General features: G+C 52.4%; 6 protein-coding genes across 6 annotated transcripts; 4 read left to right on the plus strand and 2 right to left on the minus strand.

Annotated features, from left to right (window-relative positions):
* Window positions 1-78: 78 nt before the first annotated feature.
* PV06_07620 (uncharacterized protein) lies at window positions 79-1,904 on the minus strand. Its single transcript, XM_016408880.1, has one exon. It carries the CDS (start codon window positions 1,850-1,852, stop codon window positions 893-895), a length of 960 nt encoding a protein of 319 aa, XP_016260634.1. The 5' UTR covers window positions 1,853-1,904; the 3' UTR covers window positions 79-892.
* On the plus strand, window positions 96-956 carry PV06_07621 (uncharacterized protein). The gene is made up of 2 exons (XM_016408881.1): window positions 96-420; window positions 493-956. Exons 1-2 carry the CDS (start codon window positions 231-233, stop codon window positions 648-650), a joined length of 348 nt encoding a protein of 115 aa, XP_016260635.1. The 5' UTR covers window positions 96-230; the 3' UTR covers window positions 651-956.
* On the plus strand, window positions 1,879-3,791 carry PV06_07622 (uncharacterized protein). Its single transcript, XM_016408882.1, has one exon. The coding sequence runs from the start codon at window positions 2,086-2,088 to the stop codon at window positions 2,953-2,955; it is 870 nt and encodes a 289-aa protein (XP_016260636.1). The 5' UTR covers window positions 1,879-2,085; the 3' UTR covers window positions 2,956-3,791.
* A 111-nt stretch (window positions 3,792-3,902) lies between these two features.
* PV06_07623 (uncharacterized protein) lies at window positions 3,903-4,714 on the plus strand (the record flags this gene model as incomplete). The annotated part of the gene is made up of 1 exon (XM_016408883.1): window positions 3,903-4,714. Exon 1 carries the CDS (start codon window positions 3,965-3,967, stop codon window positions 4,712-4,714), a length of 750 nt encoding a protein of 249 aa, XP_016260637.1. The 5' UTR covers window positions 3,903-3,964.
* A 2,818-nt stretch (window positions 4,715-7,532) lies between these two features.
* Window positions 7,533-8,563, minus strand: PV06_07624 (uncharacterized protein). Its single transcript, XM_016408884.1, has 3 exons — window positions 8,152-8,563; window positions 7,915-8,075; window positions 7,533-7,832 (listed from the first exon to the last, which is right to left on the minus strand). Exons 1-3 carry the CDS (start codon window positions 8,415-8,417, stop codon window positions 7,609-7,611), a joined length of 651 nt encoding a protein of 216 aa, XP_016260638.1. The 5' UTR covers window positions 8,418-8,563; the 3' UTR covers window positions 7,533-7,608.
* Window positions 8,564-8,695: 132 nt separating this feature from the next.
* On the plus strand, window positions 8,696-11,781 carry PV06_07625 (homoaconitase). The gene is made up of 2 exons (XM_016408885.1): window positions 8,696-8,885; window positions 8,945-11,781. The coding sequence occupies exon 2, from the start codon at window positions 8,964-8,966 to the stop codon at window positions 11,391-11,393; it is 2,430 nt and encodes an 809-aa protein (XP_016260639.1). The 5' UTR covers window positions 8,696-8,885; window positions 8,945-8,963; the 3' UTR covers window positions 11,394-11,781.
* The last annotated feature ends 2,464 nt before the right edge of the window (window positions 11,782-14,245 follow it).

Genomic DNA, 14,245 nt, shown 5'->3' on the forward strand with positions numbered 1-14,245 from the left:
AGGTTGCAATAGTGACGTCGGCCAGCAAGTTCAAGGAGGAGAAACTCCCAGTTAAAAAGGGTCCTGAATGTTGTCACTCACAATCATTTCCCATTCATTGACCATTTATTCCCTCATACAAAATCCTCATACCTTCAAAACACTTCATCCTGACAACCTAGAACACTACTTTCGAACCACACTCTACACACAGTCACTCTCACACTGAAACAAATTGTCTCAACCTCAAAATGTCTTTCCTCTACACAGCAACACCCGCCCTCCGCACCTCTGTCCGACGTTCGGTCCTCACTCAGTCACCTCGTCTCTTTTCCACGACCTTGAGCCAACAAAAGGGTCCCGTCGATGCCGCCAAAGATGGTCTGAAGACGGTCGACCGAGCTGTATCTGACGCCGCTGTTGCCGGCATCGACAAAGGAAGTATGTCTACCCTCTCCCTGTCTCTGTTCTCCCTTGTGACAACCCTGTGACTGACCAACCCTTCTTAACCAGTCGAACTCAAGGACAAAGCAGCATCAGCCGCCGGCGTCGAAAGTGGCAAGGCCAAGGGCAAGGCCTCCGAAGTGGCAGGTGAAGCCAAAGGAAAGGCCCACGAACTCTCCGGACAGGCCAAGGGCAAGGCAGAAGAAATCAAGGGAAAGATGTCGTGATCACATTGGTGTCTGTTGAGTTTTCAGTCAGAAAGAAAAATGCAATCGCTCAAGAATGGGGTGTCAAAAAAAAGGCTGGCGTTCTTGTACAATAAATCATCATCGTCGTCAACATCATCATCATCATAATGATCGTCAAACCACCAAAAAGCATCGCCCGACTTTTTCTAAAGTCGAGCAAACAATATGTACAGTAAAGAATAGCAATATGTGCTCCTATTCTGCACCACTCCAGAGTCTCCTTACCCAGCTTCTGGGTTCTTTAAACGAGGCTTCGGCTCCATGATGCCTGAATTCGAAAAGTGATGCCGATATGTTTCCTCTTCTTCATCTTTCAACCCATACTTTGACGGATCTCTCTTTTCCAAAAAGTGTTTAATTCGCCCCTCGACGCCGAGTTGATGTTGTTGGTAGTGGTTCTCCCTGGCGTTCAAAAAGTTCCTCGTTTCCGCCGTCTGTTCTCGGACCTTTTCCTCCAGCTGTCCAGAGTACTGGCCTGCTCGAGTGGCTTGAAAGACTCCAGATATGACGGCGAAAAGGATGACAAAGGACGCAAAGGCATTCGGATGGACGAAGCTGCCGGAATATTCCTGCTTGTGGGGGTTGTCGTGCCGTCGGTACCACCTCTCCCAGTCCTCCCAGGTTGCGTTCTGGAATATCGTCGAGTCGTCGTTGGGGCCGTAGCCGTACTTCTTGCCGTGGCCGTTGGAAAAGCCTCGAGAATGCCTGGTGGCGGTGCGACCACTTCCCCAGCCGACGCCCGCGGCGTCATAGGCTCGTCGTTTGTCCGGATCCGAAAGGATCTCATGAGCCTGCACCACGAGGCGGTATCGTTCCAGTCTTTCATGATGCGTGATTCCTTCAAAGGACATGTGACCGTGCCGGTCGGGGTGGTACATCTTCACCAGTTCGTAGAACTTGTGCTTGGTGTAGATCCCGTCCTTGGCCAGGTCAAAGATCTCATACGGTGAGGGTGTCCACGACGGTGAGCTCTTGACGTGTCGACATGGCCAATTCATGTTGTCGCGGAATTCATAGCCATGCTTCACGTCGGCATAGCATCTTCGTTGCGTGACCCGCGGAACCGCGTCCGCGTCGGATTTGACTCGTTTGCGTGGCGACGGCGAAGGTCGAGTGCAGCAGCAGGGTAACGAGTGGTACAGAGTGGGGAAAGTCGTCTTCTTGAGCAGTGAGGAAGGCATCTCGAGGTGCTAAAAGCATTGTTGATGGGAAGATAGAATAGGGGACGAGGTCATACGAGCATGAAGGTCTCGCAGCGGGGAGGGCGAAATCGAGCATGTCATTAATGCATTCATCGGCTTCTCTTCGGGCTTCAGGGTGGGAATCTTTTCGCCGATGGCAACTCGTGATTTTTTGAGCACGTTTGAGCATCTTTTCCTTCCCCGCCCTCCAATCCCTCGACCGAGTTGCACAAATGGCTTCCTCGGACTCCCAGTCTCCTCCACGGCGTGAGAGAGATTCACGATACGATTCTCGTCGGGACGACGTAAGAGACCGACCACGGAGGAGGTCGAGAAGCCGAGACAGGGACCGACGGAAAAGAGAAGAGAGTTCAGAGGGAAGAGGCCGAAGAGATCGAGACAGAGGAAGACCCAGGAGCCCTCACGACAGGCACAGGGTTCGTGAGGAACCAAGGTCTCGACAAGACAGACACAGGGCGGACCGCGACAGGAAACGATCCCGCTCACCGCGCAGACGGTCCCCCGAGACATCAGGCCCATTGCAGCGCAGAGGGCCTCTCCCATCACAGGCCGACGCGTTCAAAGGAGGGGACACGGGTTCGCTGTCGCCCGGTCCCGAGAAACAGAAACCCAATTTTCGTCCTTCCGGTCTACTCGCTGCGGCCTCCAATACCATCGCCACGTCCTCTGGGAATATTGTCCTCAAATACCACGAACCTGCCGAGGCGCGAAAGCCTCCGTCCTCGCAGCGTTGGAGACTGTACGTTTTCAAGGGAGAAGAGATTCTAGACACACTCGATTTGTACACGCAGTCATGCTGGCTCTTTGGGAGAGAAGTTTCGGTGTGTGATTACGCGCTGGAACATCCGAGTTGCTCGAAGCAACACGCTGTCATCCAGTTTCGACACATTGAGAAAAGAAATGAATTCGGTGACAAGATCGGCAAGGTCAGGCCATATATTATCGACCTTGAGAGTGGCAATGGGACCACGCTGAACGAAGAACCGGTGCCTGAGGGAAGGTACATGGAGTTGAGGGATAAGGATGTGATCAAGTTTGGCCATTCTACGAGGGAGTACATGGTTCAGCTCCCGCCCGGATGAGTTTCGCCATACGTTCAGAAAGGGGAGACTATATCCAAAGTTTCGAGCACGAGATGCTGTCACACAAGAAGCATTGGCAGGGTTTCTGCTTCGAGGAGCTAAAGCCTGCATGGGTTTACCGCACCATCTGTGAGAGTGCCTGTCACAAATATACAACGGGCACAAGCGAGTGTCAGATACCGCATGTTGAGGGTATTACTACAAGCTGGCCGAAATCTCACTTGATGGCGCCTGCTCTACCCTCAAATCACGCTTTATCAGAAGTCGATAACAGCGCAGACGCAATACAGAGGTTACCTCTGTCCTGAATCCGAGAGTGAGGTGAATAGATAGCAAGCGAAAAAGGTCATCAGGGAGCACTTGCGAAACATGTGGCAGGCGCGCCAGGCATGAGATTGACCTGCAGATACACACAGCCATGGAGAATCAGGAGGCCTCTTCGAGGATGCTGAGGCTGATGACATCAATGGGACAGGAAAAGGAAACAAATAGCATGTTCAAAAACGTAGATGGGTACTCCATCTTGATTTGAATGTCGTTATACCTTTGCGAAGTGCATAGGACGGCAAAGCCAGCTTTCCCGTAGAGTCGCGATGAGCATTCGATAGACACAGAAAGTGCGATCTGAGCGACTCTCGAACGAAGAGTTCAAGCACAGGTGCATGAGATGAAGCCTCTTCTTCAGTCACGGTCAGCGAGTGCCCCTTCGTGCCGTTATGGATCTTCAGCCTCGCCTATTTTTAGAGCCGGTGGGTTCAGAGTGATAAAGTCTAGCGGGCCTGAATCAGCATCAACAACATCTCACATTACTCCGTACATACATATATTCAGCTTCTCAATCTTTCTCGGTGGCTTCTCTCGCCGGTACATATTGCGGTACGATTGGCATCATTGTTAATTAGATTCACTGACTCGCGCCAACGTTGAGAAGAAGAGCTTAGGAACTCAACGAGACATCACCGCGGCAATTTTCTTGCCCATGTTCGTTTTTGGTTTTTGAGACACAACAATGGCAGATCCGACACTCAATCTCCCACGCATCTTGTGTCTCCACGGAGGAGGTGTGAACGCGGCGATATTCAAGGCCCAATTCAGAGCGTTTCTGAACCACGACAGGCTCAAAACCAGGTTCCGGTTCGTGTTTGTCGACGCGCCCTTTTTCTGCGACGAGGGCGTGGGCGTCCACCCCGTCTATTCCGACTGGGGTCCCTTTCGACGTTGGTTCCGATGGCTCGATTCTCACCCGGAGATCGACCCGGGCGCGTGCGCCTACGAACTCGAGTACACCGTGGAGCGGTGTATGGAGAGCGACGAAGGCACCGGGGAGTGGGTGGGTGTCCTGGGGTTCAGCCAAGGGGCGAAACTGGCGGCGAGCTTGCTCTACGAACAGCAACTCGAGGGTAAGGACGGGCCCTGGAGGTTCGCCGTCATCCTCGCCGGTCGCGCCCCGATGGTCAGCCTGAGTGACGAGGCCGAACGGTTCCCCTGGATGCAGTCGGCCGGGGGACTCGCGGACGCGGCCGACCTCGACAGCATCCACGAACGGCCGGACATGAAACTCAAGGTCCCCACGCTGCACGTCCACGGCTTGAAGGACGAAGGCCTGCACCTCCACAGGCGGCTCGTGGAGGATTACTGTGCGCCTGGCACGGCGACGCTCGTCGAGTGGGACGGGCCTCATCGCATCCCCATCAAGAAAACCGACGTGGACAGGATCGTCGACGCTTGGGTCGACCTGGCGGACGAGTATGGGCTTTGAAACACGAGGGGAAGACGAAGAAACTAAAAATTGAGATTGAGCGTTCTTGCAATATCGGACTGTTTTGGTCAATCCTGACTTCTTCATACATCCTCTCTGTCTTACTATCTCCTCGATTACCTCTGGCTGGTGGCAACTCTTGTGGACTCCCCTCGATACTGCGAGTTGATGTCGAATACTCGTCCACCTCCCACTGTTTCACCAAATAAAGTGTGCGATCGACCAGGTAGAGACTCCCAGTCACCAAAACTGGAAATTGATCCGCCGAGAGGCTGTCTCATCTGCATATTAAAGCGCTTCTTCGACCGATACAACGTCCCCGGCACCCGCAACTGGTCGAATCGACCTCCACAGGTCATAATGCCAGGCTTCTTCGGCACTACGTCTTGGGCGACGAGTCTTGCCTTGACCTTCGTAGGAATCATCAAGCTGATCCCATTACTTTCGCCTTGTCGGTCTTTGACTTGTCACATTGTTCACATACAGACGGCCTAGATTCATATGGCTCTCAAAGTCGTCCAATCACCGGGCATGACCTCCGCGGTCGGGAACAGTGTTTATGTGTCTTCGATCAGATCCTAGCTCGGTTTCCAACATTAAGGTTCCCTCGAACCGAGATCTCAAACCAAGCCACAACGCGGGGTTATGCAAGATAGAAATCAGGTATATGAAGCGAGACAATTCGATCCCGTGAAAAGGTGTCAAGTCTCATGCTCTCAACACAGTGTGAATCTTTAGTCCGACCACCCCATGAGCCTGTGACAGGTAATTTGTGAGAACAAAACCTTTCTACACCATCATTTACCCCATCAACATGCTCGAAGTATATCTTGATCCGTGTACGGTCAACAGTAGAAAGGTCCTGGCTGGCCTAGATCTGACCGGGACTGAGTACCATCTCAACCACGTCGACTACTTCAAAGGCGAGCAGAAGAGTGAAGAGTACAAGAAGATCAACCCACATGCGACTCTGCCAGCCGCGAAGGATGGCGACCTCACAATCACCGAGTCGAATGCCATTTTGCAATACATAGCCGAGGACCACGGATCTGTTTACCCCAAAGACGCAAAGCAACGCTGCGCCGTCAATCGTTGGTTGCTCTGGGAAGCATCTGTCTGGTTCCAAAGTTGTTATGTGTATCTGGTCCAGTACGTCGTGCAGCCACTGCTCGGTGCCGAACCAGACCAGTCCGCCATCGATGCCGAAGCTCCCAACTGGCACAAGTCGGCCAAGATCCTTGACGACCAACTGGCAAAGACCAAGTGGCTCACTGGCGATGACGTGACCATCGCAGACATTGCGGTGGCTGCACCTATGCACCTCCACAAAGCCACACGGTTGCCGCTTGATCAGTACCCAAACTTGGAACGTTGGATGACGGAGCAGGTTGAATGTTTGCCATGCTGGCAAAGGACTCAGACAGCGGTCGACAAGGCGTTGTTGCCAGGTAAGGCTCGGTCTAATATCAATGTCACTGCCAACAAAAAGTTCGAGTCCGTGCTAATCTCCATCAAACAGCCAAATGAAATTTCATCTTACGAAACCGAAGCAGCCAAAGTACGGTCATAAGCTCGGAGATGATCCACGTGAGATATCAATCGTGGTCGGAAGGTATCATCAGGCCGGCTAGTTTTTTTGTAGACAGGGAAGTGTCGCCGCTGCACAAGATTTGCCATTGGCCAGGAGCCATGATCGCGTGGGATGATGAGAAAGTAGTCAGGAAGGAGTTGTATCCCCAATATCGTCGATGAAATATTTGCAAGTGCGCTAGCTCGACTTTCTACTTTGTGTGAATGTGCTCAAGTGTAGGAGGGAAGGCGAAGAGTACGACAATTGGGCGCGGGCTTGAATCAAAGGACTTAATTAGGCTTAAATCAGCCTCGCCGACCCGCCTGGCTTATGAATTTATGGATTATGGACCCTGCATGGCTTACGGCTTATGCCTGGGATCCTCGCTTACCTTATTTCTATCCGATTGAGAATGCGTAACAAGTCAATGAGAAGAACGACTAGTAGAAACTCATTACACAAAGATGCCACACCTAGAGTTTTGAAGAATACGGACGTTATTTGTAAGTCGTGCCAGTGATGCAGTGCAAGGTATGTGTATATAAAACACCTCTTCCCTCTGGATCAAGAGCGAGATATGATATACTATTACCAAAAATCAAGTCTCACACTCCCATACAAAATCGTCCAACAAGCCCCTAAAGACAGGACCGTCATTCTCCTCGTTCTTCCCACATCAGAACACCATTCAACTCTCCTACCAAAGTCAAGTCAATCATGGGTCTCGTTGAAATCAAACTGGTCGACCTCGCCGAGACCGCCAAATCTATTGCTGCAGACAAACCCGTCGTCATGGTGAACCTGATCAAGTTCAAGGAACAAGCGACTTACCCGGAGGGATCTCCTCACACGTCCATCCCGGGTCACGAGGCCTACTATTCACGCTACATTGCCAATTTCAGTCGGATCTCAACTTCGATGGCTTCGAACCCGGAAGACAAGTTCAAGCCGTTATTCTTGGGCAACATCCAAGCAAACATCATTGCGAAGCCTTACGGTGGTGACGAGACCTTTGACATGGTCGGCATCATTCATTATCCGAATTTCGCGGCGTTCCGAAAAGTCATCGAGTGTGAGGAATACAAAGAGACGGCTCTGCCACATCGACTGGCGGCTATCGAAGATTATAGATTGTACCTTGCGACCGAGATGGTAGTGTGAAGAGTACTTCCTGGGAGATGGAAAAGGACGGAAAAATCGGTCTGGACACGGGTGACAAAGCTAGGATACTATGTTCTATTTTCTTTCCAATCATAGCATATCAGAGACAACTCGAGTTTATGGTGTGTATGTGTATGTGTATGTGTGTATATACTTTTCAACATCATAAACCAGCAATCATGGCGTATATCAAAACACCCTCCCCATTCTCTTGAGCCCAACCTTCCGAATTGATCACGCCCTCGCCTATCCTGAACCGATCTACTTCCTTGAAGCCGAGATGGGTATATACGGCCCTGGCGTGTTCGTTGGTGGCTTCGAGCCATGCCGGTAATCCATCTTGACGCGCTTTTTCCAAAATCGGACTGATTAATGCTCGAATGGCTCCTGAAGATAACATGTGTCAATACATTTATAAAATAAATGACTCTTCTCCCTAATCTGAAATGCTCACGTATGGTGAACGTACCTTTGTCCGTTCTATCCGGCATTCTTCCCACGAGATTGAGATTCCAATGCAGTGAATTGCCGAGGTGTTTCTTTTTACATTGGTCGACTTTGGTTTTGTATTCAAAAGCCCCTTCTGTGGCCGTCGCTGATGGATTCGGTTTTTCAATTCCAGGTGGGATCCTAGGGTGACATTAACACTCGAGGATACACCGAGCCCTGAAGCCTCAAGGACTCAAAGAGAGGACTTGTTTCTCACCACAATGCTACTGCGGCCCAATCGAAACTTTGCAACAATAAAGAATCCTTTTCGAACCGACTCTGGACGGCAGGTAACCAGTACCTCACTCTCTCGTCGTGTTGGGAATTTTTCGGATGATCGGGTCTAGATTCTCGACCGAGATACAAATACCGACTCAATCTATCATTGGAAAACGCTCCAGCCAGCACTTGAGCAAAGTTGACGAGTTCTTCTTGTCTTGTGACTCGCACAAAGGGGCCAGTGATGGCCGCCGTGTGGGCCATTTGGTTTGGATACGCCGGGTTTTAAAAAAGGGGAACCGATTGATACCCACAAAGTAAAAAGAACGACGTCCAGAGTAATTCGAATCTTACGCCTTGGGTCTTTCTGTCTAAAAGTCTAAAGATTGTAAAGTGAGTCTGTAGGCGACGAGAAGTCGTTGTCGGAATAAGGATTCCCCAATGTCCTGTCCCCGACCGTGGAGAAAGAGGCGCCAAGGCCCAAAGCAGCAGATAAATTCAGTCTGTGGCTCCTCAAACGTTGTGCAGTCAACAATCCTTCCCACTCACACTGCTGAACCCAGCCAACAGCTTCTCTTTTTGACCGCGGTCCGAATAATAATATAACTGAGGCCCGGCACCAGATCTCTTGTCAAGGTCACCCTGTTCGATCTCACTCCTTCGTGAGGAGAGTGGCGACGTCTCCAAGTACTTACCAGTCGTCTTAATCATAGCACAACGAGGTCGTGATTAGTGAGTTGTCCTTCCTCTGCTTATTGCTCTATGAGATCTGACTATTCTTGATCTACTAGGTGTGCCCCAAAAACCTGCATGGGCGCGCTTATTTTGGGGCGCCTCCAGTGCGGTCTTCAGAGCATGAGAATGCAGAAGTTGCGACATGTCTCTACGCACTCGCGGTCCCGCTATCTGAGCACGAAAACTCCCTATCGAGCCGAAGCCTTCCACGCCCAGCTTGAGGATCCTTCTAACTCGGCTTTCCTCACCTCTTTGAAAAGACAACCGAAGACTCCGCAGACCTTGACGGAAAAAATTGTACAACGTTATGCCGTCGGCCTACCAGAAGGAAAGCTCGTTAGGGCTGGCGACTACGTCAGCCTTGCACCATCCTATTGTATGACACATGATAACTCGTGGCCCGTCGCCCGCAAGTTCATGTCCATGGGAGCATCGAAGATTCACGATAACAGGCAGATTGTTATGACTTTAGATCACGATATCCAGAATAGAAACGAGTCGAATCTTAAAAAATACCAACAAATAGAGGAGTTTGCAAAGAAGCACGGCATTGACTTTTATCCAGCAGGGCGGGGAATCGGTCATCAAATTATGGTTGAAGAAGGATATGCATGGCCGGGCACACTTGTTGTGGCATCGGATAGCCATACAAATACTTATGGTGGTGTTAACTGTCTCGGTACCCCTATCGTGCGTTCAGATGCCGCGAGTGTGTTTGCCACAGGTCGCACGTGGTGGCAGATCCCGCCCATTGCGCGGGTGACATTTACGGGGACGCTGCCGGTTGGCGTGACGGGCAAGGACGTAATTGTCGCATTGTGCGGGCTATTTGACAAGGATGAGGTGCTTAACCACGCCATCGAGTTCACCGGTTCAGAGGAGACCATGGCCAGTTTGCTCGTGGACAGCCGGCTGACCATCGCCAACATGACGACCGAATGGGGAGCACTCGCTGGTCTGTTCCCGATCGACCAGACGCTGGAGCGCTGGCTGCGGAATAAGGCTACGGAGGCGGCGATGCTGGATACTCGAACAACCCGACAACGCATCACCCACCAGAAGGTAGACGAGCTGCTCGCGAACCGCCTCACTGCTGATCGCGACGCGGTGTACGCCAAGCAGCTCTACCTCAATCTCTCCACACTATCGCCTTACGTCTCCGGCCCCAACTCCGTCAAGGTTGTAACGCCTCTCAATGAGCTCGCGCCACAGAGAATCAAAATCAATCGCGCATATCTTGTCTCTTGCACCAACTCACGCGCGTCAGATCTCGCGGCCGCTGCTAAAGTCTTTAAAGACGCCGCTAAAGCGAACTCCGGTATTATCCCAAAGATCGCCGATGGCGTGCAATTCTATATTGCCGCGGCTTCCGCTCCGGAGCAGGAAGTCGCTGAAGCCGCGGGTGATTGGCAAGCCATGCTGGACGCCGGTGCGCAGCCGCTGCCTGCCGGATGCGCGATGTGCATTGGGCTCGGAACCGGCCTGCTAGAACCAGGCGAAGTCGGGATCAGCGCCAGCAACCGCAACTTCAAAGGGCGAATGGGCTCGCGGGATGCGCAGGCGTACCTTGCAAGTCCCGAGGTCGTGGCCGCCAGCGCCCTAAGCGGCGTCATCTCCGGCCCTGGCGCGTACCAGGTGCCGACAGACTGGTCTGGCGTGGAGCACGGGTTCGGCACGGGGATACTGCCCACGACCGAGCACAAGCTCGACCACCTATTGCAGCAGATGGAATCAGTGATCGAGCGGGCGGAAACAGCCGTAGATGCTTCTGAAGCGGCCGTCCAAATCCTGCCGGGCTTCCCTGAGCGGATCAGCGGCGAGATTGTCTTCTGCGACGCCGACAACATCAATACTGATGGAATATACCCCGGTACGCTCACGTACCAGGATGACGTGTCCAAGGAGGACATGGCGCGCGCGTGTATGCAAAACTACGATCCTGAGTTCAATAACATCGCCAAACCCAACGACATCTTGGTGGCAGGTTGGAGCTTCGGCGTCGGCTCGTCGAGAGAACAAGCGGCGACAGCGATTCTCGCAAAGCAGATCCCCCTCGTCGTCGCCGGCAGCTTCAGCAATATCTTCGCGCGAAACAGCATCAACAACGCGCTCATAGGATTGGAAGTGCCGCGCCTTGTCGAACGCTTGCGGTCTCACTTCTCCTCTGAGTCTGCCTCTACCTCCGTATCCACCACCACCACCACCTCCTCCTCGTCCTCGTCCTCGTCCTCTAATCCCGTAGTCCCTGAACCCACCACGAACGAAGAGTTCCTCAACCCCAAGCCGCCGGCCCCTGTGGCACCTCACGAGAGGCACCTGACGCGCCGTACCGGCTGGACGCTGACGTGGGACGTGGGGCACAGTGTCGTGGAAGTGCAAGAAGGGCCCGGCGGCGCGGTGTGGACGGAGCGCGTGGGCGAGCTGCCGGCGAACGTGCAGGAGATTATTGCTGCTGGTGGACTCGAGGGGTGGGTGAAGGCTGAGATGGGGAAGGCGGACAACTAAGTTGGCGCCGTACGCCTACTCGTTCCATTCCATCACGAGCCCCTTCCGCAGCTTTTCGGTCGACTCAGCAACCTCGGGACTGTCGTCCAGGGCCAGCCGACCACATTCCGCAAGAGACTTCTCCTCCCTCGCCCTCTTCGCCTCCAGATTGTCACCTGCCGCGCAAAATCCTCGCCTCCTCTGCGGAGCCATTATGTGGTCGAGTCAGGGGCCCCAATACGAGACTAGCGTTCGTTGGGGACGGGAACATACAAACTCCTATACGAGATACTGTATTGTAGAAGCGCCCCGGGAAAAAAAGTTAGAGACTCTGTGGGCGAGAAATAAGATATAAGGAGCAGAATAAGTTATATTTATGCCCTCCCTTTTCGCGTATTCTTTAAATTTTACAGACTTATATTCGTTAATAGAATTTAGCGCTATTATGGCTGCAATATGAGAGTTACAATATGCGTACTTAGTAGCGATGTGCGCTGTTACGAGATCTTTCCGATTTACGGATTTTTGCAAGGGACAATACAAAACGTCTTCCATTTGCCGGACAAACCCGCAGTATTTACGGAGTACCATATCATTTCCCATTACTCCGTACGTGGTCGAATCTCTTTTTTGCTTCTCTCTCTACAATCTAACAACCCATGATGGCAAACCTTGCCACTCGTCGAACTTGTGATCTCAATTCTAGTATTCTTAGAGTCTTCACAACTTGGCCTCATTGCCTTCCTCCGCCTTGACCATTTCTCTCAGAACCCGCTTGAGAGCTTTGCCCGTGGCGTTTCGTGGCACAACCTCGACAAAGCGCACTCCCCCGGTCAACGCCTTGTACTTGGCCAACCTCTCGTCGCAGTACGACTTGACCTCGGCCTCGGTCAGTTTCTTGCCTTCGGGAGTCGATTTGCGCGCCACGTATGCGCGAGGCATCTCGACCTCTGGCTCGTTCTTCTTCTGTACCCCAATGACGGCCGCGTCTTGGATGTGAGGGTGAGCGAGCAAGACGCCCTCGATCTCGGCGGGAGCCACCTGGAACCCCCTCACCTTGATCAATTCCTTCTTGCGGTCGATGATGTACCATTTCTTGGTTTGGGAGTTGCAGTACATGACGTCGCCGGTCTTGAAGTACCCTTCGTCGTCGAACGATTCCGTCGTCGCCTTTGGGTTGTCAAAGTAACTCTTGATGATGGTCGGACCTCGAATGCAAAGTTCACCGGGAGTGTCGTAGGCGGTGATGTCCTTGCCGTCATCATCGATCAACCTGATAACATCGGGATCAGTATGCTCTACAAAACAACGAGAGGTACAGAGAATGCCAGGTCTCTTACTTCAAATCCAAGTTCGGCATCGGTCTACCGACACTGCCCGTGTCGTCCCTTTCAGGATAGTAAAATTTGGTGGCGATGCAACTGGTCTCGGTCATGCCCCAGACTTGTGTAAAGGTGGCTTCCGGTCCGACGATGTTCAGAAGAGCATTCTGATGCTCCTTGTCGAGGGGGCCGGCTCCGCAAGCGATGGACTTGATACAGCTCATATCGTAGTTGCGGATGCCGGGGAATTTCAGCATCGCCATCGCGACCGGAGGTACGAGGACCATTTCGGTGGTTCTGTACTTGGAGATGGCTTCGCAGACGGGCTGTAGCTCGAACCGGCGTAGGACGTACGTGAGGTGCCCCGCCCGCAAAGGGGTGACGTGAGCATTGGGAACCATTGCCGCGTGGAAGAGAGGAAGGTATAGGAGTCGACTGGGCTGTGACGAGGTGAGATATCATCAGTGTTGTGCTTTATTTTCATCGGAAGAACGTCTGGACCCACCTCGTATGGAGCCGGGTTGTGTTCGTAGACCAACGTATGCTGGGAGACAAAGTTGTAGTGGGATAACGAGGCGGCTTTGGGGAGACCGGTGGTGCCACTACTGTAAAGTCTTGCGGCCGTCGTGTTTCGTGACGTCTGTTCGTCGTCGAAGCGAACCCAGTCCCTCTCGCCGTGGGTCAGCAGGCTTCTCCAGGATACAAACCCCTCTGGTATGTTCTCGTTCTGTGTGTCAAACATCATGATGTTCGATCTTGGGATGTTGCAATCCTTCGCAGCAGGAAGGACGTTCGACAGCAACTCGGGTTCGACTATCAGAAATCGCGCACGGGATGTTTTGAAATGGTGAGTGAGCTCGAATTGGGTATAGGCAGGGTTGGTGCCGGCGAAGCAACCGCCAACGGCCACGATGCCCAAGAAGAGCATCGAGTAGTGTATCTGAATTGGTCAGCAACAAAAGGTTCGGTCCGCCATGGTCTCACCTACACTGTTGAAGCCATGGAGACAGACGCAATCTCCAGGTCGGATACCGGCTGCGTGGAAGCCAGAAGCAAGTTGTCGGATGATTTTCCTGGCCTGATTGCCCGAGATGGATTCGGATGGATTCGACGCATTAATGTAGACCTGAGGAGGGGATCAATGGTTGGTACGTTTGATTTCGGGTTCCTGTGATGACGGACTTACCGGCTTGTCTTGATCAAAGAGTGGTTCGTCAAAAATCCACGACAGGATGTCTTTATTGGAGATGGGTACAGATGCATCAGCAAGAAACGGCATTTTGATGGCGATGACTGGATGGATTTGCTCGATGCTGCAGATATCGAGAAGATTCTTTTAGAAGGAAAGAAAAGATTTTGGGTGTTGGATGCTTCGTACGCGTGGAACCAACTGACGGAGATCTTGAACCGTGTCAGCAAGTTAGGCCACCCTTGTCGCAGTCCACAGTCGAGATTGGCGCGGAGCCCGGGCGCTTTACGTGAGAATACTGACGATTCTGGTTGCGAGATGTTATCACAGAATAATAAGAGGGTGTATGTGACGAGACCTCG

This window comes from Exophiala oligosperma (genome assembly GCF_000835515.1).
Source record: "Exophiala oligosperma strain CBS 72588 unplaced genomic scaffold supercont1.7, whole genome shotgun sequence".
In the NCBI taxonomy this organism is placed as follows: domain Eukaryota; kingdom Fungi; phylum Ascomycota; class Eurotiomycetes; order Chaetothyriales; family Herpotrichiellaceae; genus Exophiala; species Exophiala oligosperma.

Bases quoted from the DNA above. Each gene is read 5' to 3' on its own strand.
- PV06_07622 (XM_016408882.1), top strand. From the start codon at position 2,086: ATGGCTTCCTCGGACTCCCAGTCTCCTCCACGGCGTGAGAGAGATTCA.
- PV06_07625 (XM_016408885.1), top strand. From the start codon at position 8,964: ATGGGCGCGCTTATTTTGGGGCGCCTCCAGTGCGGTCTTCAGAGCATG.
- PV06_07620 (XM_016408880.1), bottom strand. From the start codon at position 1,852: ATGCCTTCCTCACTGCTCAAGAAGACGACTTTCCCCACTCTGTACCAC.
- PV06_07621 (XM_016408881.1), top strand. From the start codon at position 231: ATGTCTTTCCTCTACACAGCAACACCCGCCCTCCGCACCTCTGTCCGA. The intron at 421-492 runs GTATGTCTACCC...CTTCTTAACCAG, and splicing joins TGCCGGCATCGACAAAGGAA to TCGAACTCAAGGACAAAGCA.
- PV06_07624 (XM_016408884.1), bottom strand. From the start codon at position 8,417: ATGGCCCACACGGCGGCCATCACTGGCCCCTTTGTGCGAGTCACAAGA. The intron at 8,076-8,151 runs GTGAGAAACAAG...ATGTCACCCTAG, and splicing joins TGGGCCGCAGTAGCATTGTG to GATCCCACCTGGAATTGAAA. The intron at 7,833-7,914 runs GTACGTTCACCA...TGTTATCTTCAG, and splicing joins GCCGGATAGAACGGACAAAG to GAGCCATTCGAGCATTAATC.